Source organism: Notothenia rossii, assembly GCF_949606895.1.
Source record: "Notothenia rossii genome assembly, chromosome: 6".
NCBI lineage: Eukaryota > Metazoa > Chordata > Actinopteri > Perciformes > Nototheniidae > Notothenia > Notothenia rossii.
This window is the reverse complement of record NC_136909.1, coordinates 72,787,641-72,814,992: the sequence shown is the minus strand read 5'-3', so window position 1 is coordinate 72,814,992 and position 27,352 is coordinate 72,787,641. Positions and strand designations below refer to the sequence as shown.

The following is a 27,352-nucleotide window of genomic DNA, read 5'->3' as shown; positions in this document are numbered from 1 at the left end:
TTTGAATTTTGAGGCCTAACAATATAAATGTCATTGATTGTTTATTAGTGCTTGAGTAATAGGTTTAATTGAATGTGCTTACATTACATCACCAAATATTGCATCTTGCAATATCCAATTAACTAATGAACATGTCATGTTTGTTTCACTTGCTGCAATCTGAACTGATTTACAGCATGAATGCAAACTCCTATTGTAATATAGTACCACATTTTTGAAAAACGTAAATAAATCACTTCCAGACAGCATTTAAAAAACATTGTTTAATATAGACAAACACAAAAGGTTGTTATTTAAGAAATAATGCAAAGGATCATTTCAGTCACTTAATGCAGTACAATAAACATTTCCTGTGTAATCTTTGCTAGTAAGACCACAAATACATCTGATGCCAAGCCAGAATGCTTCCTAATATCCATCTTAACATTCCCCTAACTCAAATTAAAAAAAAAAGCCAGAAACCGACCTGACACTAACTAGAAAACAGATGCAGACAGGGCTTGTGTTATAATAAATAAAATATGGAGTAACTGTCCTGCAGTTGCAATAGTATCACTGAACCGTTACCCTAAAATGTCCCCAAAATGTAAAAAATATTTCGTTTAAAAAAGGTAAAAAGATGAATTAGTCAGATTCTTTTTTAAAGAAAGTGTAAAGTACAAAAAACAAAGCCAACATAAATGAAATTCCAATAATCTTTCTCTACATGCTGTATTTTCCTGCACCTCCTCATTAGACATTACTCTCTACCAACCCTAAGTAAACTATTTACCCTCATTAACACTAAAATAACTTTCAGCAACACTTAAGTTTCCCAAAATGTTTGCACATCCTCTAACCATCACATTTAATACTGTGCACACAGGCTTAATCAAGTAACTACATGCTGGTTGTTTCTATAATGTTTGCATCTTTGTTTTACAAAAGTTTTCTTTATGAAACTCAGTAGATTTTGATATTGAGATAAATACATTCTGCTGTCCAGCAACAAAGCACGGAGCTCCAAATCAGAGCATCTGGCTTTTTAAGATTGAATGTCTGCTGTCTTCAGGATGAAAGACTGACATGGGTGTTTTATGGAATCAATTGATGTATCACTTTGTTTAGTAGGAGGCCCCCTTGTTCATCATCAGATCCTGGGTGGGGGTCGAGATGGTGGGGGTGCACGGGCTGGGGGTGGACCTGGAGGGGGTTGGTGAGCAGGCGGGGGTGCGCGGGAGGGCGGCGTGGTGCGGGGCCCTCTCGACGGAGGCTTGATACGAGGGACAGAGTTGGACACAAGAGGTCGCTCTTCGGCGGGCTGAGGAGGAGGAGGAGGAGGGGCCGGGGTGGGGGAGTGATGAGTGCGAGGAGGGGGCCGTTTGTTCGGGGTGGACTCCCCATCTTTGACTCGCTGGAAATTAATACAGCGACCCTGCAAAACACACAGACGGACATCTTTTCAATGCAGAGTACAGATTTAAATGCAGTGCATCTCAATGAGCTTGTTAGATCCAAAGGCCAACAGGGTGTGTGTGTGAGTCTTTGCCAAGCTCTTATGACAGAGGCGTGTGTGTTCCTGTCTGTGGATGGCACACAGAGCTGCTTCTGTCCTCTGTCCACACCTGCACCACAATAGCTGTGATGCTAGCAAAGACACTGACAACGTTATCACACACACACAAACACGCACATATGCTTTTGCAGTCTGCAGCTTTATCCATTTCCCCTCCTCTTCTGTAGGAGCCTCTGCTGAGACTTGGCCTCTCTTGATGCAGAACAGAAAGTGGTTTATGTCTCTTGTGTAGTTGACTTGTTGGGATGTAAAGAGGGGATTTCAATATCCCCACAATAGTTAACAGAGGCCCCTTGGTGTTTTACATAATTTACAAGTCAGGGAGAATGGAACGCATCTCTTATTGTTCTCATTGATGGTTTCCCCTGCATAACACACACACACACACACACACACACACACACACACACACACACACACACACACACACACACACACACACACACACACACACACACACACACACACACACACACACACACACACACACACACACACACACACACACACACACACACACACACCTTGCTCAGTCAGTGCGTGTGAAGGATGTAGAGTAGGTCCCGGTGTCACAGACCCTTGGTGGTCTGATTATAACACCTTATTAAACAGAGAGGCCCTAAAGTCACACAGGGGCCAATAAGAGGACTGCAGCATCAGTAGCTTTCTGACTGAGGGGGCCTTTGTGCTTGTGTGTGTGTGTGTGTATGAGGGGTGTGTAATTGATTGGGGTCCGCCCGGTTGGGGGGGTGACTGCTTCGGTCTTGTTGCCCCGCCGTGGTGAAAAGGCCAGTTTGTGAGCAGCAGAGCAGCAGCACTACACCAGTGAGAGCATATGGACACTGAGAACACAAGCTCATGAATATGAGTGTGTGTGTGTGTGTGTGTGTGTGTGTGTGTGTGTGTGTGTGTGTGTGTGTGTGTGTGTGTGTGTGACTAAGCATGCCTCCACCAGAACATATGGCCTGAATGAAACCTCAGCCTCGTCATGAATAATGGAAAGAGAGGCAGGGAAAGGTTAGGGGGCTGGCTGCAAGAGAACACCACAAACAAAACATTGTTGATGCTTTAGAATATTTGCAAAGAGAAGATGTGTTGCACTTCTCGATCGATAGTTGAGGGGTCAGCAATGTGCCATTTGCGATGGTCAATCTCCCCTTGTACTCTTTTGGCTGTGATATCTGTCACTTTTCCCTGTTGGTGATTGTTTACTTCAAACCCTTGAGTTCTTTTCTAGGAGAAAAACAAAACCCATAAAACACCTCCAGCATCTTTCTTCAAAAACACTCCTCCGTCTAGCTTCCGTTTCTCCTTCTGAGCCCCAAGAGTTTGCCCTACCCTCCCACACACACACACACACACACACACACACACACACACACACACACACACACACACACACACACACACACACACACACACACACACACACACACACACACACACACACACACACACACACACACACACACACACACACACACACACACACACACACACACACACACACACACACACACACACACACACACACACACACACACACACACACACACACACACACACACACACAGCCATTTACAGGGAACTGATGCAAGCACACATTTTACAACATTATAGTAAAGAAAATGTGAGGAAAACCAGAGTGGAGACGCACAGCTGACCTGACAGCTCTGCTTGTCACTTCGCATGACAATTCAGCAATCCACTCACATAAGGAAAATGCTCTATGTGTGATTTAAAACACTTCACAGGCTACATATGCTGCTCTGAAGCTTGGAATACTTAATGTCATGTTCACCGTATAGTCAAAGGTGGGGGTATCCAAATATATTTTTAAGTGATCTGTTTCTGTTTCTTTGGCCATACCAACAGCGGTGAATACCATTTGTGGTGCTTAATCTATTTGACGAATTATATTTACACAATTAAACAGTTGATTGTTTTATCCGGCATTCCTTGTGTTGCTTGATCAGTAGTTACCGAACTTTTTCTATCTGATATAACTCCCTGACTCTCTCTAGTCTAGTTGGAAAACAATTACTGTGCAGTCATCCAACTGGTTGATAGTCACTGCCAGATATAATAAAGTGAACTGTTTTCTGTGGAATAACTCTCTATGGAAGAAATATTCCCTATAAATATGTTGACAGCATTGTCTTTCCTTACGACTGAACGGCCTACTTGAAACAAGTGGTGCTGATTATTAATTGTTGAGACAATTAAACAATCTCTGTCAACTAATCAAAACTATAAAATAAGGTTACATCTCCATTACAAGGGAGTAAGTGGATCATGAGTTTATGATGATTTGTCAACAAATTTGACACCACAAACATAAATTCCATTCACCTTGATTGAATTTGACACACAACCTTAGTTAAACTTGAACTGTCTGCATGCTCAGATAGTAGAGGCAAATGAGGAAATCTGTTTGTTTTTGTATTTTGAATTAAGTGATTCTCTAAGTGAAGTGATGGGTATTAGGGGAGGTTCTGCTGAGCTCGTTTGTGGCCCCTGTGTGTGAGGAGGACGCAGGGATGGTGGCGGCCCTGTGTTCGGCTCTGTGCTGTGCGACGGGACCATCAGAGCCATCAGCACTGAGGACAAAAGAAGGGAATCTCTTCTGTCACAATATGGCTCGTGGCCTTTCAACTCCCCATCTGTTTGTGTAACGCTCACTCTGGAGAGCTGATGCATGCACACGCACACGCACGCACACATGCACACACACACACACACACACACACACACACTAGAGAGCGATCAGATGCAAACTGGAGTGTGGCAGAAACTGGCAGCCCCGCTGATGGCCGTTTGCAGATGCAGTGATGTAGGAGTAATGTGGGGAGAAAGCAGGACAAGCTCCTCCTGAGCTGATGGACAACAATCTGCGTGGAGAGGTCTGATCCGCGCTAGTTATCGCTGTGCTTTTTGCCACCTTGTTGGACTCTTTGTATTCCTGCTCTGCTGTGTGTCATTCAACTGCAGCATCTCGCTTTCATAGAGATGTTCGATACTACTGTGGAGACTTCAGATCTGAGCCTGGCTTTTGTCAAAGAGAAATCCTTAAACCATTTGTCGTCTTTCATGTCTGATATGGCTATTATCACCAGTTCTGAACAACTATCCGCTTTGCAACAAAAGTGCATCTTTTATCCCGCCCGGAAAAGTGTCATTTTTATTTTCCTCAGTTAATGACTCGTGAAGGGAATTGTGGGGGTCATTGTTGAAACACAGCCCCACAGAAAGTGTCTGACAAAGACTCTGGAAACTCCTGTTCTGACAGAGATTAATTGTTCTGCTTAGGAAAAAAAAAATCAAAGATGGAAAGAGAGGATCAAACCATTGAAGATGACCAGTTTTATAGACTCTAGATACAGTAGACACACACTCAATGCTACTGTTACATCATTTGGATGAATCATTCCTTTCAAAGAGCAAATCAATACATTAAACAGCGATTTGGCCTCTGCTATGAGACGCGACAATGCAACCATTCACAGCGGAGCAGCTGTTTCACCATGACAACCAGTATGATCATGAAAACATGTCGGTGGGGTTATGGAATGGCTTACACAGGGTCAAGGTTAGATAAGAGGAGCCGCTCTGCTCCATGGTCCTGTCACACACAGTGATTTCGTCATTTAGGACTTTTCAGAAGCAGCAGCAGCAATGTAGCATTTTGATATTATATATAATACAAAGTTTGACACGTTTTTATTATTATCACTTAGTCATGAGTGATGTGTCATTTGGAAACAAAATAAAACCCAGTCAATTCTCATAGGCCAGTACAGAAGAGTACAGTGCTCCTTGTGCGTGAACAATGGCAGCTTTGTCTAAGAGAGCGATATCAGTGGCTCATTGACTCACTTTGTGTGTGTGTCAGTGTGTGTGTGGAGTATCCGCACTGAGTTGCTGTGTCGAAGATAGTGCATGTTGCTCAATGACACATGTCGTCTTTATGCAATGTGACAGACACGTAATGCGGATGCTCAATCGTCCACAAGATGGAAAACCTCACTTAAATCTGTACCAACTGGTTCATATTCAGGTGGTTGTTACCCACAGGGCAATCCCCAAAATGACACATAATTACCAAATTCTTTTTTTAGTCATCATGCCTGTTTTTGGCACATCAGATTTTTCTTGTAGTGTTTCAGGTCAAAATGCAGTTGAGTGTGAGGCTCACCTCGTCTCCAGACTGTGGTCTCATCAGAGATACTTGGTCGTAACCTCTCCTGAACAGAGACCACACAGCATCTAGCTTTCCCTGAGAGGATCAAGAAAGAGGAAATAGTGTCATAGATTAATAATAAAAAACAAAACCTAAAAATACATGGTAATTGTAAAGGTAATGCTTAACAGACTAACCTTAATGGGTGAGTACCACTTCCTTGGCTCTTGCGGTCCGCGTCGTGCTTTTCGTGGTTTGGGCTCATACGGTTCAAATTCCTGATCTGGCATCTTTATAACTGCATTTTTAGGTTTGTCCAACTTTGCCCCTTCCTCAGTCGAGCCCTTCTCCCCCCATCGCACCTAAGAAAGACTCATTAGAAGGTATATCCTTTTGAGTGTATGTGTGTTTGTCTGTGTGAGAATACATACCTCCATGCGTTTGATGCCACCCACTCCTCTTCCTCCATAGTAGGATGCATCCACTGTGGGCCACCTCTTTTTGGGCATCCCATCCTCATCGTCTGACTCCTGAGAGCGAGACGCAATTACATGAAACAGCACCTTATCTCCCAAACATACTAATATTGATATTAACAACATCACTACCCTATCAATAACGTCACTAATAAGTGGTTATAATGAGCGAAAAAACAAGTCTTACTGGCTCTGGAGGAGGAGGTGGTGGAGGTTCTTTGATCACCTGAAGGGAAAGGAAGAAATGCCATGAGGGAGCCAAATATATAATCAACAGTGGTGGGTAGAGTAAACAAAAACGGTTAAAAAATGATTTCATTTATTATATCAACTGTCCTCAACAGTTAATAATCAATGTGAAGTGCAATTTTTATTTGTATTAAAGTGCCATATCAAGAAACAGTAAACCAAAAAATACAAGTTGCTATCTATTAAAAAACAAAACACTTTCACTGTCATTACTGAATCCTGAGAGGAGAGGCTTGGATGCAGTCTGCAGTGTAGGCGTGTGTGTTCCCTTTCTACCCACCACTGGTAATTAAACAATGTTTGAAGCTTGCATACTAAAGTCTGAAGTTCTACTTACCAGAGTGCAGCAGAGAGGCCAGAACCACCACATCATCAGCAGAGCCAACAACAGGAACACCGCCGACAAGGATACCAGCACGATGGTGCCGTCAAACTGCACATACAACAGTGACGGGAATTAGATTAAACTGGATTTACAGATGATGGACGAGAAAATGGTGAAAATGAAAAGCCAAAGTACTCACAGCCTCCTCTGATGACAGACACAACAGAGGAGAGCTCAGAGAGGAAGGAGAGAAGAAGAAGACTAAAGAACCAAGAGAAAATATAAGGGGGAAAGTTTATTCAAATAAGGCTGCATGCCAGAGGGAAATATCGTGTGTTTTTGTGATGGAAGTGAAGCTGCACACAGGATGTACTCACACATTCAGTGGTAGTGATGTGGACAGAGCTGGTGATGTAGGAGAGGCCCTCATTCATGCTCACCTGCAGGTAGATCACCCTGGGAAAAAACAACAGCTTTTGACTGGTTGTATCGTCTGACACGAAATTCAAAACACACTTGAGTGCACTCCAGCTTACATGCACACATTTGCGGTTTTGTTTCTGCTACTGTACAAGTTGCCCGGAGTGTCAAACACATTCCTCCATCTGCTGTGTCCATACTTGCAGCCTTTAAAGCAAAACTCCGCATGCTGACATAGACACAAAACCAGAGTCTTTAAAAAGGTCAGGGAATTCTCCACCCTCAGAAGGAATCTTCTGTTTGGATCAGACTCAGAACTCTAATGTGGAAACCACAGACAGCTAAATTACTTGTTATTCTCCAGAATCCCAGCTGATATCTGCAGCTAATTGCAGGAAGACAAGCAGGGCATGGACAGGACGCAGGATTAAAAGTTTATTCTTAGTTGAGTGAGGTAGATGGAAGCAAAGACTATACAAGATTGAGGTATGAGCGGAATATGAAGTTTAGTAATTCAGTTGAAGGGTTTAAAAACAAAGATTATCACCATGAAACTTCCCGAGTAGATTATTTACATAAGGACAATCTTTTTTGTATTACAGCTTCTCTTAAATGTTATGTTTAAATATGCAAATAAGGCGTTTTTTATCCAACTCACTTTCTGTGATTTAAAGAAATCTATATCTTCAACTACATCCCCAAATATACAAAGTGTAGTAAATGAATATCCAAATATGTTTTAGATGTTGTCTTTTAACTAGTCACTAAGAGAAGTCATAGCATAGCAAAATAGCCAGAACGCCTGTAGTGTCTCCCTTTAGAAGAAAAACAAGACAAGAGGGTGGATAACGCAGGCAGCTGGATTGTTGTTATAGGTTTGGGAAATAATTGAGAAAGGCTTCTTGTGCTGTTCTTATGGTTTTTAGGGGGGATAGACAAGGGGGGCATTGAGCTCTGGGTTTAGATTTGAGGAGGGGGGAGGTCACTGCAGGGGTGGGGAGGGAGAGCAGAGGGGAGGAAACAGAGTGGGGGATGGTAGGAGGAGGGCCTTTCCTGTTCTACATCCCTTCAGCACTGTCCCTCCCTTCTGAGACCCCTTCTTCCCTTCCTCAATCACTGACTCTGTTTTCGCCTCCTCACCCCTCCTGTATCCTCTCCATACCACTGTAGCTCGTCTCATAACTCATGCTGACACTGACTTCAGAGGGGGAAATTGGCGGTGCAGGTGCCACTCATCTTTTCTTCTACTTCTCCCCCCCCTTTCCCATTATATGGCCAGGCCTCCTTTCAGGCAGGAAGGGGACCGGTGCTATCAGCTCCTCTCTGACAGATACATCTCAGCCCCTATCAATCATTAAACTGTCCACTATATATGTCTTTGCCCCCTGTGTGTGTGTGTGTGTGTGTGTGTGTGTGTGTGTGTGTGTGTGTGTGTGTGTGTGTGTGTGTGTGTGTGTGTGTGTGTGTGTGTGTGTGTATGTGTGTGTGTAGACGGGGGAGCTGCATCCGGAAGGTTCCCAGTCAACATACATTTGTGTGACAGCAACGTCAATGACTTCATTATATGCGACAAGGCTTGGGTGGAGCAGGAGGTGAGTGAGGGTCTCTTTGGGGTTTTGGTAAGAGGTGATGCTGGGAGCTGGAGTTCCTCCGACTTCATGCACAGACTTCACAACCCCAAAACAGGAAGCAGTTCACCTATAATGTGATCTGACATTTCCGGGCAACAGCTTATGATTACTTTAGATCAAGTTTGTTCAATTACAATGGAAAATGTTGCTTTCTAATGTAAGAGTAGGCAATCTCTACACTCTTAGTATTTTTAGTTCCTTCCCTGATGTGTAGCACATTTCTAGGTACACACATCTAATTCGTTCCCCCTGTGTTTTATAAATGCCTTTCAGTCACTTAATGATTCTGCCTCAGACAGATGCTGTGATGACTGACTTCAGTAGTTAAGCTTTAAAGTGCATCTTTTGCACCAAAATTCAACTTATGAAAACACACTGTTTAATTCTGGGTCATTTTATTCACTGAGGAAGGCCGTGAGACAATGTTGAAGGCCTAAGACAAATCATGCAAATGGACCTTGTGCTCAAACCTAATTGTTTCTTTCTTTACAATGCAAGATGTAAAAATAGTTAAAATATAAAATCTGATGATCTTGGGTGAATTTGGTTCAGCAGACTAAAACAGCGCTGTTTTGACATACAGCAGTACACAAAGGGACTTGTTTATTATATCAAACACCAGTCCAGCCTGTACAGTGGCCCTCTCTCACTCACCTCACTTCACATTTCCATATCTATCTGTCAGTGTTGCACTGCAGCCCAGAACTCATGATCCGGCTGTTGGCCTGCTCTGGGCCCTTCAGCCATTCACAGCTGACTTCCTCTTTAGTGGCACTTAGGATGATAAGGCAGTGCTGACTCTGCTCTAATGGTTTTCTGTTACATGGAAGGATGCCTCCTTCAGGCACCATTGCAGTGAGTAATGATGATTTTTGCTCCTCTCTCAGGAGGAGCAGCACCCGCTGCAAGAAAACCCTACCAGCTACAACTATTGCTGGATTGTAAATTAGGCAAATTGACTTTTTCCTTGTAGGAAAATCTCAGGAGTTAGCAATAACATTAACGCTCATAGCTACTTTGAGCACAGAGCCATTGTTACTGGCATTCATTTCACCTGTGCTTTTCCCACAAAGTAAAAACGTCTGCAGTGAAAACGGTCAATTGTTGCTGACTGTTTCTGATCCACTTATATCCTCTGCTAGTTCCCTTCCATTCCATGCCACATCTGTGATAACATGCAGGTAAAAATAATACTAGATGCGATTCTTAAATATGGCTGCTGCCACAGTGTGAAAACATGTAGTTTCTTCCCCATCTCTGAACAGTACTTCTCCTTCGAAGCAGTACTTTTCACAAGCAGACAAGACAAACTCAAATCACGCTACAAATCTGAGTGACAGCAACAAGACAGATGATGACTGGGAGGTGTCTGAGGCCGTGGGCCGGAGTGTATAATTATGTACAGGACTGAAGGCATCGGGGCCGGGGAGGCTGCTGGGCCTCGGTCCATCGCTGCCCCGCTAGAAACTTCTGCTCTGAAAGACCAGGAGCCAAGCTGGAAACCCTCAGAGGAAACTTTACACTGCCCCGCCGACTCCACTCACACTTTTGCTTTCCCAACGTGTCAGACAGAGATTGGGATACATCACACAACACCCAAACACACACACACAGTTGCGAAGGTCCTCTCCAGCAGGCTCTCATTAAGTCGTGTTCCTGGGCTCTACTCCTGTTGTCCCCTTGTGATTGGTGTCTGGCTTCGTTAGCTGTGACAAACACTGATTGATCACAGACACTCAATGACTTTGGCCCTAATTTGTTCAAGGACAGCATTCTTCTGTGTCCATACAAAACTTGCGTGCAGCTGGCAAATATCTGGGCTCAGAGCGTTACAGCTGAATGCGGAGAGCTTAGCAACTTGACTGATGGCTGAGTATGAGTGTGGAGGGGTGAAAAGGCAGGGGCAGCCAAAAGACATGTGCAGCTTACCTCCCAACCTCATCCACGACAGGAGCAGGACAGAGCAGGAAGGTATCCTCTATGTCAGCTGGTCTCTCATCTGCACAGGGGGAGACAGGCACACTTTATGTAGGAGAACATCTGGAGCCTAAACCTGGTTCTCGCATTTTTCTTAACTGCAAAAATCAAACCTGGTGATGCATTAAAATGTAAGCTTGTTTACGGTTGCGTAACTTACCCACACTGTGTGTATCATTCAGTTTGAAGCTGCAGAGCACCTGGTCAGTGTTTCTGGCGTGGAGGAAGCCATTTCCTCTCACCACCACCTGGAAACGCTCTGAGGGACACCAAAAAAAGGTAAGCACCATTATTAGCAATATCCACATTTACACATAACCATAGTAAAACACATATTTTCAGCTGTATGTAAGAGATGTTAAAGATACAAATCAGTTTCCTATTTTAGTTCAGTTAGTAGAACAATACTGCTAGCAGGCATCTCCTTTCCCCAATGTGCTCAACTTCGGCAGGCGATACTTGTGCATGCCTCATTTCCACTTGTTTATATTTGTGTGCTTGTGCGTGTATGTGTGGAAAGGCCATAATAAGCTCCAATGGTGCTAATGCTAATAGTGCTGCAATTCACAAATGTGTACCATGCAGTTGCCAGAAGGTGTGTGTGCATATGTGTGTGTGTGTGTTGTTGACCTTTAGCTTCCCCCAGGCACTGTTAAAGCGCATTGACAGTGGCTTGCCAGCATATGCTGGAGTGTCTATGTGGCTGCTACCCAGCATATGTTAGAGAGCGGGGAAAAAACACTTGCTTAAAAACATGCCTGCAGGGCCAGAACAGCACAGCACTGTCAAAGTAGGTCTGATCTTACCTATGGCACCATTAACACACGTCTGTATGCATATGTATGCAATGTAGTGTACATACTGTATGCGTATAGTGCCTTTGTGTTATTCAGAGGAATGTGTAAGCATGTGCAAGTCTTCATTTTGCTTTGAACGTGCACATGTTGGTATTTGTGTATGTGTGTGGTCTCTGGCTGTGCACTCAGCTTTCCTCTAGTATTATACTGGCTAATAGAACTGAGGGTTTGCCACACCTTTAACATTTAAAGCTCAAGCGTGAAGATCACTGGATAAAAACATCATGTTGGTGTATATGTGGCAGTATTTTCCTAAAGGTCACACTCGATGCTATGAAAAGTCATAAGTACAGACACACAAACTAGAGGTAGCGCTGAGTGGAGAAAATAAAATCACTTTACCGGTCATCTCTCTATTTACAGATGCTGTAAAAATGTTTAAGAGTGCAGATTGGCTATTGGATGAAATCCAGGAAGAAAAGTTTTGATGTGCAAGACAGATGGAAATACAGCTCTCAAAAGACTGGGATAAGTTGTATGTACTACATATACAATATGGTTATCAGATAATACATATTACTCAACTAAATGCATTAGTTTGTGCAGAAAGTGTAGTTATCCAAACTCAGAAAGCTAAAACCTTCAATAAAGTGTGTGCTTATTCACAGTTGTTCAATGACTGTTGTTGTTCTCATGTCATTTCTTTAGCTAGACTCAGATAAGTATACACACAGGAACACACTAAGACCACCCATTTAACTACACTTCCCATGACAGACAGTCAAATATATTTACTGTTAACCATGTTCCATGTCTTCTCCCTCCTCCTGCCCTAATTATTCTAGAGAACACAACCACAACACTCATTAATTACAACAATAAAAATATATATTATAATAAGTTTGATTGTATTTATTTCACATTAACGTATGGTTTATGTGGTTTGCAGCCACAACAATGTCCCACTTAATTGGAGGGTTTAACACAAATTATTATTATTGCTCAGTGCAGTGGCTGCTTCAGCTGTCACCCCCCCCCCCTTTCACGCAATGTTACCATCAAAAAGTATAAGCTGCACTGAGACAGGGCGGATGTGCACACCAGTGGTCTTTTTTTCAGCTAATTTTAAATGTAATCTTAGTTATTATCACATTAAGTGAACGAAATTCAGTTTTCTGGACTAAAATCTTAGGCAATTTAGTCTCACCATAAGAAAAGAAATTAGTAACTATGTGCGTACACTTTCAGTCAATGTTAAAATATTACACATTTTTAAATCATGAGATTATATTTAACATTTAAGTCAATGTAGTCTAGCTAAAATGTCCCCTTATTTCTTTAACCCAAGCCCCATTGTCGTTATGTTTACTTTAATTTAAGTGTTGTAGAAATAAGCAGATTTCACTCCAATGACAACTGTCTTATTGCAGACTGATAATGGTCCCACTATTTTAGAAAGTAAAATTTGATATATTAAATTTTTTATAATTTAAAATAAAAATAAAAATGTATTCACCAGGAACAGTGTGGTACATTGCACTATGTTGACATGTAACAGTTTAACATCTATGATTAAATACTTATTTAAAATACTAAATCCTGAGTCATTGTGTTTTGTCATTGATGGGCACACAATGAAAATGTCTCAATCTGAACATCTTCTACACACACCCTGACACACCGAGGCTTGATGGGCTAAAAGGTCAGTGCTGTCAGACACATGGTGGGCAGGGACTGGTGGTGCCCTGCTGACATGTACAACACATGCTCTGCCCTCTCCTCTCCTCTGTGGCCACATGTTCATTTACATCTACACCTGAGCGTCTGACAAGAATTACATTTGTATGAATGTGTGTCTGTGTGCAACTACGCACACGTTCATGCATGTGTGTTTCATCTGCGTGGAGAATATGGGCTACGGCTTGTCCGAACGGCGGCTCTTCAATCACGTTAGTGCGACGGGACAGTGAAGGGTAGGGAGGGGCGAAGGAGGGCAGAACAACAGGGAGGAAAGGGTCAGACGTTAATGAAAGCAGCAATCTCTGCTGTCATGTTAGATCTAAGGCCCAACTCTCAGTGTCCTCTCAGTGTGTGTTTGTGTGTGTGTGTGAGTGTGTGTGTGTGTGTGTGTGTGTGTGTGAGTGGGGGGGGAGAATCATTGCTGTCATGTCTGATAGTGGGGCCCAACGTTCACTGTCCGGTCTGATGGCCTGTTTGCAGGCAGCTCGGTCTGGTCACTTCAAATCAATGTGAGGGACATGTGTGTAAGTGTGTGTGTGTGTGTGTGTGTGTGTGTGTGTGTGTGTGTGTGTGTGTGTGTGTGTGTGTGTGTGTGTGTGTGTGTGTGTGTGCTGACTAAAGAACATCTTAACGTGTGTGTGCGTTTGTGTAATGCATGTCTGTTGTGTGAATATGCGAGGAGACGGAGAGAGAGACTGTCACAATACCTATGCAATACGTCAGTGTGTAAGTACATGTAAATGCATCACTGTGGATGGATGAGGGAAGAAGGTTACATTCAAACCTCTTGGGAAATAATAGCAAACTCCTGCTAAATTGTGCTTGACAATAAGATTATATCACATTCTACTGCAAGAACAAGCTTTGAGCAAGGGACAGAAGTTATTTTCTTTACCGATCTGTAAAGCATAAGATATAAGCATTGGAAGTCTAAAATAAGAGCTGTAAAATATTTAAACACATCATGTCACAACAAAGGGTTTGCCTTTTGCCGCGCACTATAAACATCAGCACATCTTTGTCCTTCATTAATTAGTCCAGAATCAGGCCTTGGTTTAAGTGGGTCTTTGGTTTCTTAGTTCACTGACCATTAGACTGTTCATCAATCGAATAATAAATGAGGCTGTTGGAGGATATTTGGGCACATGTCGAGTGACACGCTCAGGCTCTGGCAAAAAGCCAGTAATTATCACATGGGGGCAACTCTAATATACCTTCCTCATTTTTGTCCTTTCAAGGCAATATTTTCATTGCTCTAAAATAATTTCTCCTCCTATCTTCTCCCAATACTTTCCCTTCTTCATATCCCCTCTAATGGATGCTGATCTCCTTTGGTTGTCCTGGTAGCACTGCCGCAAATGCACTCTCTTAAGTGAGTCCTAATAAGGTCATGTCAGAACTCATTCATCCTGGCTGGCTACAGATAACAGCTCTCTCTCCTCCTCTCTCACTTCCTGAAAATGCAGTCCAGACGCATGAGAGCTGGACATGGAAGAAGAGTTAAGAAGCAGGATAGTGTTGAAACCGCCTTTTACATATACAATGTGGCAAACTAGGCCAGAGAAGCAGCCATGCTTGAAGATTCACGGCTAATTCCTCTGACCAACACCCCCCCCCCCTCCTCTTTTTTGCACACACGCTGTGCTGAAGCGGCTATGCTAATTTCCCCCGGCCGTGAATGACAATACGCTCTGTGTCACTCCGCGGTCACAAGCGTCCATGCGATAACTCAACCTCATGTTCCCCTCCAGAGGATGACTGTCATCTGACACAAACACACACCACCTTCTGTCTTGATAAGGAGGGGAAGCCCCCTGCCGCTCTTACCTCCTGCGCACACACTGGACGGCTCGGCCGCTAGAATCTCAATGCAGGACTTCTTAATGATCTGAGAGATAAGACACAAGGAACAAAAAAGTCACAAGACCATTTACTCACATATATTGTGTATGTCTCTGTTTGTCAAAGAGTCTGTATGCTTGGGGTTATTATGTGTCATACCGAGTCAATAATTCCCCTCAGGGCTTGGAAGCCTCCCGTTACAGGAAACACATGTTCCGCAGTGTCTGCAATAGTGGCCAGCTAGAAGAACATACAGACACAGAAAGAACAATTATTTTAAGTAATTTGCTTTTTCATGTATTTGCTAAACGTACTATCCTTCTGTGGATGCTACCTGAGTCTTGTTGAATTCTTTGACCCCTACACAGTAAACAATGGCTCCCATTGACCTGGCCCTCTGTGCCTGCAAACAAAGGACAAATAAACATAAAAAAGTGATTTTGAAGAGATTCTGGATTTTTTTTAGGGGGGACTTTCTTAGTCCCCACAGTAGTAAATTACACTATTGTATGTACAATTTACAATTACAAATAAGCACTGAATTCATAAATGATGTCCAAAAATGTGTTTGGGATTTCACATTGTTATGGACCTTTGATCACCAAATTAAAATTGGTGCCAGTAAACAGAAAGTTGCCACCTTCAGTCAAAAGAGCCTCAAGTGTGGAAACATTAGTTTTAAAGTCCCAACAAGTGACTTTAATCTAAAATATTTTCAATAAAAGTGTTTCCTCCTCAAACGCCTTTACTAAATAACACATCTTACCTCTCGCTGAGCTGTATCAAACTGCCAGTCATTTAGTTCTCCATCGGTCAGAGCGATAATCACGCTGGCTGTCCCTGCAAGACACAACATATTTATGTTCTCTGAAACAATGCACTTAAAGGTGGGGTAGGTAATTTTGGAGAAACCAGCTCGAGTGCGCTAGAATTTGAAAATACACAACCGGAAAAAATCTGCCCCCTCCTCCAACACACACGAACTCGCACATGACCAATGAGGGCACAAGATAAGTTTGTGCACAGATGGAAAGCTGACAGGCAGGTAGGCCATCCAGTTACTTTAGCCGGGCCGGCTAAAATGATTGGTCGTGCTTTTTACAGTACTACGGCTTCCACAGATGACATTTTGTTATGGATTTTTTGTCAAAGCACTTAAGATATTCATTGCTATAGGGATGTTAAGAGCATTCCATTGAATACAACAAAAAGTGTATCTTGAGCCGGTTTCTCAAACTTACCTACCCCACCTTTAATGTAATCTAATGTAAAAAGCATAATTATACAAGGCTTACCTTGCTTCTCTTGATGAATCTGTGCATTAGCCTGCAATTGCAAAGAAGGCATTTGTTAAGTGAGTTCAGTTAAATTGACTAAGATAGAAATTAAATGAAGAAATACTTTATTTTTACATCGCATTAACCATTATCCTACACCGGATTGGTCTTTGCTTTAGGTTTTTAAACATGGATCTCATCTGGACATTTTCATTTCATTTAATCATTTATTTGGCAGGGAAAATGCACAGTGATGAACACTTAAAACATTAAAAATGTGTCAAGCGTAACAGTGCCAGATTTAGCTTTGAGCTAATTTCCATCTGCAGTCCCTCACATAAAACATTTAAGAAAATTACATTTTACAAACATAGCAGAAACAAAATACATGATATGCAAAAAGTGCAAAAGAGCAAGAGCAGCATATACAAGTATTTACCACATGGCAGTACAATGTAGCAGCAACGACATATAAAGTGCAAGAGAAGATAAAAGTGCTACTTAAAGGGCAAGAGGAGATATCCCTGTGTTAAAGTGCATTTAGCGGTGATTGCACGTCTGTTTGTTTCTCAACCATTCTTTGAGTTGAACTTTAAAACTATTGAGAGTGGATAATCCCGTATCTCAGTTGGGAGGCTATTCCAGAAAGAGCTGCCTTTAATGGAGAGTACATTTTGTCCAAAAGTGGTCCGTCTACGGTGGACCTCACAGTCTCCTCTGGTTTCTGACCTAGTGCAGCGTCCTGTGTGTTTTTTGTGGATGAATTCCCCTAAGGAAGGGGGGGCCAGTCCATGTAAACATTTATAAATAAAACACATACTTTTAAAAGACATGTTAAATCTTGAACCACCAAAACATGTTTCTGAACTACCAAACAAATTAAACTAGACCCAGGTAGAAGTGTGGAATTATACTTAATTTGAATGCCTCACTTAAAATACAGTTTCACAAAGCTCAGCATTTTCAAGAAGCAGCAAGTCATGATGCTGATGATCTGAGCCACTAGTCATACTAATCAAATTGGCCCCAGTACCAGCTGCCAGGCTCTATTAATCCTCAGTGGATATTTTCTAGAACAAAACCTTATAGTGAAAGCTGGTGGAGCACATGTTGGGTTCTCAGTCTCATTCTTACCATCTCCAAGCCTAAGTTCATAAATGTGTCTCCTCCAGGGACAACTCTACTCAGACCTTGTAAGCCTCCGTTGATGGCCTCCCTGTAGAGAAAACCAACAACATATTATACAGCTAGGAGGAGAAAGGTAGTAGTAATACTAGAGGAATTTGTGTTTGGAAAACCCAAGATAAACACAACAAGAGAGGGCATGTTCAATTCTGGGGAAGTGTAGTGCAGGGAGGAAAAAACCCAGACACGGTCCAGGTGTTATTCAGATGCGGGCCTCACCTGTCCTCCGTCAGTTTTAGGATAATTTTTCCGTGTGAGGAGAAGACGATGAAAGACATTCGCAGCATGGGGCTGCAAAAAAAAGAGTGGTTTTAAATCAACACAAGCAAAAACAGAAAACATCCGGATTCTTTAAATTACCAATGCCTGTACCTGATGAACTTCTTCGCCAGCTGCTCCACAAAAGAGTAAATCTCTATCCAGTGATGCTTCACACTTCCAGATCTGTAAGACAAGAACATGAACGTATCAGGGATAATGGGATGTTGTCTGGGATGACTCATTATTATTAACCACATCAAATAAAATGTTATTGAACTGAACGCAGGATAAAGATTTGTGGCCAAACTTTTGAATAGATTGCAATTAAATCTGGGACAGACATTCACGTTCCCATCATATTGATCTGTTATACCTTTGATGATCCCTAAACTTAGGTCAACATATTGAATTGATAAAATAGTTGGTTTATATCCAATACATCCAAACCTAACAACAACCCCATCACTGCAGCTGTCCTTTTGTGTCACACTAAAACAAAAATGTTAGCAATGTCAAGTATTTTAGCATGCTAACCTTAGCATTTAGTTCCCAGAGCCGCAATAGACTGCTGCTAAGAAAAGGTCACAAAAAACCTCATCTATACCTTGTCAAACTTGTTAAGCCACCCTTTATCTTCCCAACAGAGGCGAAACGTAAAAAGTAAAATTTGCTAATCACTATTCATTTGTAAAATGTATAATAAGGCCATCGCTTCATTTAAGTTTAGATTGGAAGGGATTTAACGTCCTTCAACTGTTTTATCTGCATTCGAGGACTTTGCTCTCTGTCACATTCCATTAGTTCGGACAGTAACCTGTGAGCGGTGAGAGCTGCTGGTTAGCCGCTACATGCTGCTGTGTATACGACAGTGTCCTTAATGAAGCCCAGTCCCAGGGGGCTGCTAATGGGGGCTAATTGCTGCTGGGCCAGAGGATTGAGGTTAGACAGGGACAGATGTAGCAGTCCGCCTCTAGCAGGGACCATGTAGTAAGCAGCTGGGCTGTGGGTCAGTGTGTTGGGTATCTGTGTTTATGTGAATGTGCATGTGTGTGTGTGAGCGTGAGGGGGAACAGATGGTCCTAGCGAGCACAGCCAGTCTGACAACAGGTTGGCAGTCCGCAGAGTGAAAAGGCTGCGACATGAACAACAGGAGTAAAACCCAGCATGGGGTAAATGTGAGTGTGAGTGTCAGACTGTATATGACGAGGGTCTATTGAAGGACGCAACATCAAACACAGAGAGAGTGTGTGTGTGTGTGTGTGTGTGTGTGTGTGTGTGTGTGTGTGTGTGTGTGTGTGTGTGTGTGTGTGTGTGTGTGTGTGTGTGTGTGTGTGTGTGTGTGTGTGTGTGTGTGTGTTTGTGTGTAACAGGGTCATAAACAGAGAGAGAGTCTGAGCTGCTTAGACTCAGGATGGTTATTTTGTACTGCTCATTTAACCAGTCGCTTCCTGCTCCACTTATCCTTTTCCCTACAAGGCAGGGCAGGATAAAAGCCTTGATCCGGGCAGAGTCTCCTCGGGGAATAGTTCTCCCTCTTTAAAAAAAAGAAATCCTTTATCTTAAGAGACACTGAGTTTAGCAATACACAGACAGAACAAAAGCTCAGTTTCCATCCATTGAAAGTATGTTCTTATGTTAGAAAGTGATTTTTCATTGGTTAAATCAGAAAATCTGTATAATTATTTGTGCGAAACTATTACTTCTAAATAATACACCATCAAACTAATTCAGCAAATAGTCGGCTCCTTTCTTCCTGCATTCCTGAGTTTCAATAATTTAAGGAAAGATCTAATTTTGTCTAAAAAAATAAATAAATCAAAATAAATCTCTGTTCAAAACGTATCCATAAAAAACACCTATAATTATTTTTGTGGGAAACCAGATAGGGAGGAAAAGTGCAGCCTGGTACTTAGTGTGGATCAGACATGGATTGTAGGAATGTTTTCTAATATTTATTATGTTTCTGGTGGAGCACACACATTCTCTACCCAGCATGCCTCTTAGCCTTCTGGACAGCAAAGCCGAAGCAAAACATGTGGGTGAGACAAACGTGAATAGGTGAAGATCAGTGTAGAGAGACGTAAAAGCATCTCTTATACAAGATGTTGCTCTGTTCCCCACCACTAGATTAGATTAGGTCACTGTGTGGCATTTAGGATCTGGAAAACAGCAAAAAAAGCGGTGCCAACTTGGCGAGAAAGAGCATAATCTTCCTGAAGGCTTGCTGAAGCATGCAGGTCCAGACTGTCAAACAAACAGCAGCGTACCAGAGGCTTGGCCATGCGTGACATGCCACACTCCCCAGGCTCCACTGAAACTTTCAGAAGCAAAGGGTAAAGGCTGAAGAGCCAATGACATGATGTTTGCCCTGGACATACGAAAGATCATCAATGTGTTGAAACCAAGGTAAAATGTCACTCAACGAGTACTGCTATGCATCATAGGGTACCCAAGGACCATTACCTCACTGTACATTCAAAACATCTAACACACAGATACGTGCTTATCAGCTTCACTGTAAATCAATGCTCTCAGTCTCATTTTGTGATAATAAGCTGTTATTCTTTTAAAGAGATAGGACAACAAATTCAACCTTGTATTTTTTCCTTGCCACTCTATCTACCTCTCTCTCTGTTCTTACTGTAGCATGTTATGACATGTCTGATGGTTTTGTGTCCACAAGCTTATTCTCACCTTGCAACTCAAGCCAAGATAGGACAAAAATGTCAATTATAACGTCTGAGCAGCTATAAACGGCAGCACAGTCTGCAGAGAGCTCGCATGCAGACAATTACTGGAATGGTCACGCTTACACAGCCCAAAAAACATGCCATTATGAGAAGTACAGTATGCTTGAAGGTGCTGTGAGGTGGCTGGACATGCATCCCTCTTGCCTTACACATAGTCATAAGTGTCTATTGAGCTATAAGCTCTAAAAGTGTATATAAATGGCCTCAAAGACATTCAAAGACTGACATTAGGTTAGTCTGAGTCAGAATAAATATGATATGCATGGCTCAGGGGCGTATTGGTGGCCTACAGGTCCACAAGGTGTTAGGTAATTGCTAGGTCTCTTATTCTGATCAAGCCATGGACCTTTGACATCTTCTCAGGCTTAATTTATTCTCATCCTATACTAACTAATAAAAAACTAACCCAAGTACTTGATTTTAGTTCAGATATTCTGCAGCCTATTTCTGCAGGTTTAGGTGGTTGAATTGTCTATTGCAGGTGTCACCCTGGCCAATTAAAAAGCCAATTAAAAAGAAAAAGCAAGGATTTGTTATAACTTCGCAATCCAAACATTGTTATTACAACTGACTATGGCTTCATAAAGTACTATTGGAGAAATTACGAATTGGTGCCAGTGCATGTCATTTTGGTGTTTTTGTTCTATTAAAAACGACAACCTGTAGATCTGAATAAATCTAACTCTCTGCAGGACACAATAAAGAATGGGCTCAGCTTCTGGTCACTACATTTCCTTAACAGGATACAATCGGCCCACAGTGAAGGGATAGAAGAATAGTGTTAGGATCACAGGCTGCTCCGCTGTGGCCGCCGCTGCTGCAGCTGTGTCCGCAGGCGTCATCAGCCTGAAACCCTATCCACCCTGCTCGCCCTGCCCACATCCCGTGGGTAAAAGCTAGATCTGTCTTCCTCTCCACTTTGAACCGGACGAAAATAAATTAAAGTAAAAGCATTCCCCTATGAGAGAAATGTTCTCCCAACTTAAAGTACAATGATAGGCTGAATGCGACACTAAAACATAAAAACACTGAGGGTAAAATAGTTTTGGACGAGCTCTCCGTGATCCGTTAAACACCAAACCGCTATACTTTATCAACAGATTATGTGACACAAAAGCAAATTGATAAAAACTGAACTCCCTAGCTCACACTTGTAGATTACTTTTCACGAGTAGCCTACCGTTACAACAACTGACTGAATCTGACGGGTGCGCTCCGCGTTTCCAAACCACTGGGCGGTTGCATGGCAATGTGCAGCGATGGGAAAGTAACAAAGCCATAAATATTATCGGACACTCACTTGTCCAGGACAAAATAGAGGTCGAAGGCGCCCTGACAGGACCTCTCATCCTCCTCCTCCTCCTGTTGATCTCCCTGCAGCTCTCCTTTCACCGAGACACCGAGGAAGAAAATTCCCAGCAAAGCCCAGGCGAGGAACATGCGAGTCTGTGTCCTCGCCATCTTTCCCGGTTACTGTTGACTGGTCCGACACTGTGACAACTAAAGAGCTTCACATTTCTTATCATCTGTTTCTGAATCGACTGTGTGTCTGTAACCCGGTGTTTTTCTCGGTGTTCCGTCCTGTTGTTGGGTTGGCATGCATTCAGCCCACAGGAGTGCTGTTCAGTTTAAGCCGGCCTCTCCAAGTCCTGTCTTTCAGCTCAGAAAAAAAAAAATCACTAAAGCAGGGCAGGATGGAGGAGAGGAGCGACACCCGAGGAGAAATACAAAACTCCACTTTAACAGTGATTTGTTTTAGGCAGATCTCACTGGGTGGGATTAGTCAAAAATACATTTGAGAATGAGACAAAAAAACCTAAAACAACCATTCCTAAAAAAACTGCCCTGTTTTTTTGTTGTTGTTCATGAGCAATCAGAGGACCAAAACCATCAAATAACATTCAATACATTTGTGTTCACGTCCTTTGATGCAGAAATTACTGAATTTTGCTTTGGCTTATAATTCCAGGTTGTTTTAATTGTAAAACAAATGCTGGTTAAAATGTGTAATATTTAATACCTTTAGTTTTGAATAATCCATAATAATTTTTGTTCTTTAAGCATGAAATGCATCTCTTGTCTCTCTCTGTTATGTTTAAGGAAGTTTGCCCTCAAATAAAAAACAGAGGAACTGAAAAGACAATTTAATTATGGGGCCATAATGCAAATGGGAGCATGACAGGATGTGCTGTGAAAGGTTAACAGTGTTTTCCAAAGACCATCATCAAATTTCACAACAAAATGTAATGTGAGGAAATGTTTTCAGGCATTAATATGATATATTTTGTACAATAGCCTCTAAAGTGTAAATGTAGGCTATACTGTAACCGGACCCGAGGAGTCCACACGAAAGCTTTTATGTGTTGCCACTTTCTCATTACAGAAAGTTGGCTCGATTACCACCAGGACATTTATCCAAACCAAAGCTTTGATGCAGAATAATCCATTAAATGCTCATTAGACAGAAACATTTAGTTAATGAATTATGCATTTGCCCAGTGGCAAACCCAGACCACCCTGCATCATGTCATGTAGTTGCCAGTTTTACAATTTCCAATTGCCCACATTAGCCAGGACAACTTCTACCGTGTCTAACTCGTCTGTAGCTTGACATAATTTGTTTCCAGTGAAGTGAAAAACAAACCTCTCGGAATCCCACATAGCGTGATAGACTATAGTCTGAATATCTGTTGTGCAAAGTACAATTAGAGGAGTGACTGACATTTAAACCAAAAGCACAATAGGATGACAGAATAGCTTGAGGCATATATTTTAATGATTTCCATCTGACTAACTGCAGGCTGGCAAAGTCTTGATGTGGTCCTTTAAGCTCAGGGTTTAGGACATTTGGGGCGTAGACATTTGTATTTTTTTACGCATTAAAAACCTAGGGAATATTATATTTTCAACGTTTTACACTGAAGGTAAACATGTCACTGCCTAATTGGTGTGCACACACAGTATATCCAAATCAGCCAGCTCCATGCTGTATCTGTTAAAAAACTAATTGATGAAGTCATTGAATTTCCAGAGCCAATACATCTCTTCTTCACTGAAAGGACCGTACATCAGACAAGGCCAGGGAAAATTAGCCAAGGTCTAAATTCAAGGCGTGTGCGCGCGTGTGTGTGCGTGAGCGCGCACGTGTTTACATCAATGCGCCACGCTTCAGTGCGCTTTCTGGAGGGAATAAGTGGGAGTGGGAGAGGAGAGGGACGACAGTACGGAGGAAGATTCAGTCGGATAAGTAACTCGCCACCAAGAAAAGAGAGGACATCGTTACCAAGGTCCACTGCACCTGCTGCCTCTTGCTGACACACGGCACCAACATCATCCTCAATGTCCAGCGGGTAAGTCCGCATTCAACACAATGAATCCACTTCTGTTATCATCTCAGGGATATGCGATCTTTCTCTCAAGTGTCATTCATTTATAACCGCACTGGCATTTTCAGATTGGCACCAGTTCATTCTTTCATGACGATGCACCGTCAACGATTTGAACCTTTCAAGAATATTGACCAGAAAGGGAATAACTCAATAGTCACATAATCTCTGTGCATTAATGTTGTCGATACATCAGGAAAACGAACATTGAACTTATCTTGCGCACAGAAGAGGCAGTTGGGCACCACGGCAGATGGGTAGACAAAAGGAGAAACCGAGTGAAAAACTGAGACAAAGGACGTTAGAACTCATTTTGCATCAACACTGGCTGCGCCTGCTTCACAGTTGGGACCCTTCATTTGAGCAGAAAAAAAATTAATACAATATCTCAATCTTTTTTTTCTCCATACATGCAAGACCATCCAGCTTGGTTAGAGCATCTGAATCCAACTCGTCTTGGCATGTCAGCCCACTGCCACCTATATTTTAATGTATATCCCAATTGTTTTCTTAATATTTTGTTAAACTTAAACACACAATTAAACATGTGTATTGTTATTAAAGTTATAGTCGAATTGTATTAAAGTCTTAGTGGTTAACCTTGGTTTTAAAATAATAACTCTTAAACATTTTAAGGATATAATATGTAACTGCTCTTAAACGTATTATATTGTATTTGTGATTAATATATTTTGTATTTCATTACAGTTTGATGATGGATCACTCTTTCCTACCTCGCTCCATCTGGACCGGTGAGAGTAAATTCCTGCAGCATCCAGCAGATCTCTACACCACTGTGGTCGTTACGCGCAGCATCCCTGCAGGCACTTGCTTTGGTCCATGTGTGCTCCAAAACACTTTCTACGACACGATCGCCTTCATAGCGCAGAAATCCTGCGACAAGAGAGCTAAATCATATATGTTCAGGGTGAGTTGTGATCAGACTTGTATTGTCTCTTTGAAAAATATGTGCTTGATTTATGGTGAATTGTGAAATTATACTTGCACCGGATTTATTTGTTTCTTATTTTAATTTGGACTGCATTTATTTCATGCAGCCTACCTTATATTTTATGAGACTATATTTCAACGCATTCCATCTGCAATTTTTGTTTGCCATGAAGCGTTTGTCTTTGGGTATTATTTGCAAAGGGACCAAAAACATGTCAATTGCCAAAAACTGGGAGATGGACAATATACTTCAAGTTATATTAAGGAATGTTATGTTTGTAATAAAGATATACAATTAAATGTGGGGGTTCGAGTAAAATATCGATGTTTCTGTCAACAGTTGGACCCTGAGGCCATGCGTAATTCTGTGCTGGTGCTGTCCTGGCTGCGGCTCGTGCAGGCTGCGCGCAATGGCCAGGAGCAGAACACCGAGGCCTTTCTGAAGGCTGGTCAGCTGTATGTGCGGACCATCCGGGACATCCGGCCGGAAGAAGAGCTGCTTGTGTGGTACGACCAGGAGCTGTCTCACCTGCTGGGCTTCACTGACATGTCCCGAGGATCGAGTGAAGGTGAGGCAGAGCTTTGTGAGGCGAATAAGAGGTCAAGATACTCGGATTGACCTGTGATTTAATTATAAAGCCACTCTACGCATCGTGTTCATTCTCTAATTACCATGTTTGATTAATGTAAGGATGTCATTTTTGCTAACTAAATGGTAAATAATATGAATATATCGGTATATTGAACACATTGTGTGTTTTTGTCTTTCTTTCAGAGTTCAAATGTGCAAGATGTAACCAGGTCTTCAAGAACGAGTTTCCGTTCCTGGCTCATTGCCGATTCCTTTGCACTCAAGTCAAGACAGACACATGGAGCCGCGAGATTTACGAGCAAAAGCATGTGGAAATTAGGAAACCACGCCGAGTAACAGATTTCCACAACATCGCCAGAGATTTGGAACACAAAAAATCCTCTAGCAGAAACGAGGATGCAGAGATTTTTCCCAAGAGAAGGAAATACGAGGAAACACTTTATCCCAAAGGGAGGAAAACGGTTCTTTTGGAAAAGACAAATATTTCAAACGATGACAATATAACACCACTGATTAAGGGATACGACCAGGCAGCAGGAGACGAATCTTCCTCTGCTGGGAAGCTCAAGGCTGATAAGATTAAACCAGATCATTTGGGATGTAAGAATGGTGCCTTTACGCATGTCAGAGATATGGACGCACGGTCTGAGGCAGGGGAGAGCTCTGGTTTGAACTCAAGCAGCAGTAGTGCATTTTCTCTGGTCCTGTCCAACAATCAGGGACATCAGAGAAGCGCTTTCTGTAAACCGAGTAAAATAAATTCCCTTATTGACCCCCAGGTGCATCTCAGTAGCGCCTCAACAGCCCCCTCTAGCCGCGTAGAGGAGATGACAGATGCCTTCAACTCCAGAAATGTTTTGGGATACAACAATCTGATGGCAGCTAACATCCTGAGCACTGACTTACAGACTGTTCACTCCCCTGTGGCTGTAAAAAACGCGTTCCATTACGCACCGGAGCACTGGTCTAGGAACATTGGCGTGCAGCTGCAGACCGCATCTTCTCTCACGGTCCTTCCTCCGACTTTCACCTCATTCGGCGTGTCGGTGCAGAACTGGTGCGCAAAATGTAACCTCTCCTTCCGCATGACCTCTGACCTCGTGTTCCATATGCGCTCTCACCACAAGAAGGAGTTCGCAGCGGAGTCCCACGTGAGGAGGAGCAGGGAGGAGAAACTCACCTGCCCAATCTGCCATGAGTACTTCCGGGAACGGCACCACCTGTCCAGACACATGACTTCTCATAACTGAGGCAAGAAGGGACACTGACACTTTAATTTATTCTAGTAGCAATGCGTATTTAACAGGTTTAGACTCCAGATTCACGGTGAGACTTTGGTGTATAAGAGTGAATGTAGGTAGCTGTAAAAATATAGCAAAACCAACACGTGGCCACCACAGCCTGTCCACTAGATGACGATAGAGGTACGTGTACGCTGATCTCACTGCAGTTTCTTGTCTGTCCTTTAGCTCTGCTGTGTGTTAGGTTGATGATTATTTTGTGCCTTATGGAACTCTGGAGGGAAGAAAGACTGAAAGATCTCGAGGACAGCTCATGATTGTCACAAATCCTCTTATTTATCAGCTTTTCTCTGCTCTGATTTGTACAAGAGATGTGGATTGAGTGTGTTTGCACATTTGTTTTGAAATTTAAAATGATGAAAATGAAAAAAAACGTGTCGAGTACTTTGTTCCACCAACATGTTGGGGGTCACTTTGTGTCTGCTCCAACAGCTGGCGACAGGAGACCTACTTTTCT

At 42.4% G+C, this 27,352-nt stretch overlaps 2 protein-coding genes across 5 annotated transcripts; one reads left to right on the top strand and one right to left on the bottom strand.

The window, feature by feature from the left end:
* Positions 1-248: 248 nt before the first annotated feature.
* antxr1d (ANTXR cell adhesion molecule 1d) lies at positions 249-26,913 on the bottom strand. Of its 4 annotated transcripts, none has more exons than XM_079686962.1 (18): positions 26,775-26,913; positions 18,027-18,098; positions 17,874-17,945; positions 17,604-17,685; positions 16,488-16,518; positions 15,959-16,032; positions 15,527-15,595; positions 15,352-15,432; positions 15,178-15,238; positions 10,974-11,072; positions 10,766-10,835; positions 7,163-7,241; positions 6,798-6,893; positions 6,399-6,437; positions 6,167-6,265; positions 5,933-6,097; positions 5,751-5,831; positions 249-1,414 (listed from the first exon to the last, which is right to left on the bottom strand). In XM_079686962.1, exons 3-18 carry the CDS (start codon positions 17,939-17,941, stop codon positions 1,130-1,132), a joined length of 1,479 nt encoding a protein of 492 aa, XP_079543088.1. In that variant the 5' UTR covers positions 17,942-17,945; positions 18,027-18,098; positions 26,775-26,913; the 3' UTR covers positions 249-1,129. The 4 variants fall into 4 exon arrangements, with proteins under 4 accessions (XP_079543088.1, XP_079543087.1, XP_079543086.1 ...); XM_079686961.1 differs by lacking the exon at positions 26,775-26,913 and adding an exon at positions 26,549-26,684; XM_079686960.1 differs by lacking the exon at positions 26,775-26,913 and adding an exon at positions 26,501-26,618.
* On the top strand, positions 23,869-26,844 carry znf488 (zinc finger protein 488; the record flags this gene model as incomplete). Its single annotated transcript, XM_079686963.1, has 4 exons — positions 23,869-24,015; positions 24,760-24,979; positions 25,343-25,571; positions 25,778-26,844. The coding sequence occupies exons 1-4, from the start codon at positions 24,005-24,007 to the stop codon at positions 26,842-26,844; spliced, it is 1,527 nt and encodes a 508-aa protein (XP_079543089.1). The 5' UTR covers positions 23,869-24,004.
* Positions 26,914-27,352: the final 439 nt, after the last annotated feature.

Excerpts from the sequence above, each read along its gene's own strand:
- antxr1d (XM_079686959.1), bottom strand. The coding sequence starts at position 22,126 with ATGGCGAGGACACAGACTCGCATGTTCCTCGCCTGGGCTTTGCTGGGA. Across the intron at positions 16,519-17,603 it reads TGAACTTAGGCTTGGAGATG|GCTAATGCACAGATTCATCA; the intron begins GTAAGAATGAGA and ends TTGCAATTGCAG. Across the intron at positions 16,033-16,487 it reads GATTCATCAAGAGAAGCAAG|GGACAGCCAGCGTGATTATC; the intron begins GTAAGCCTTGTA and ends TGTGTCTTGCAG.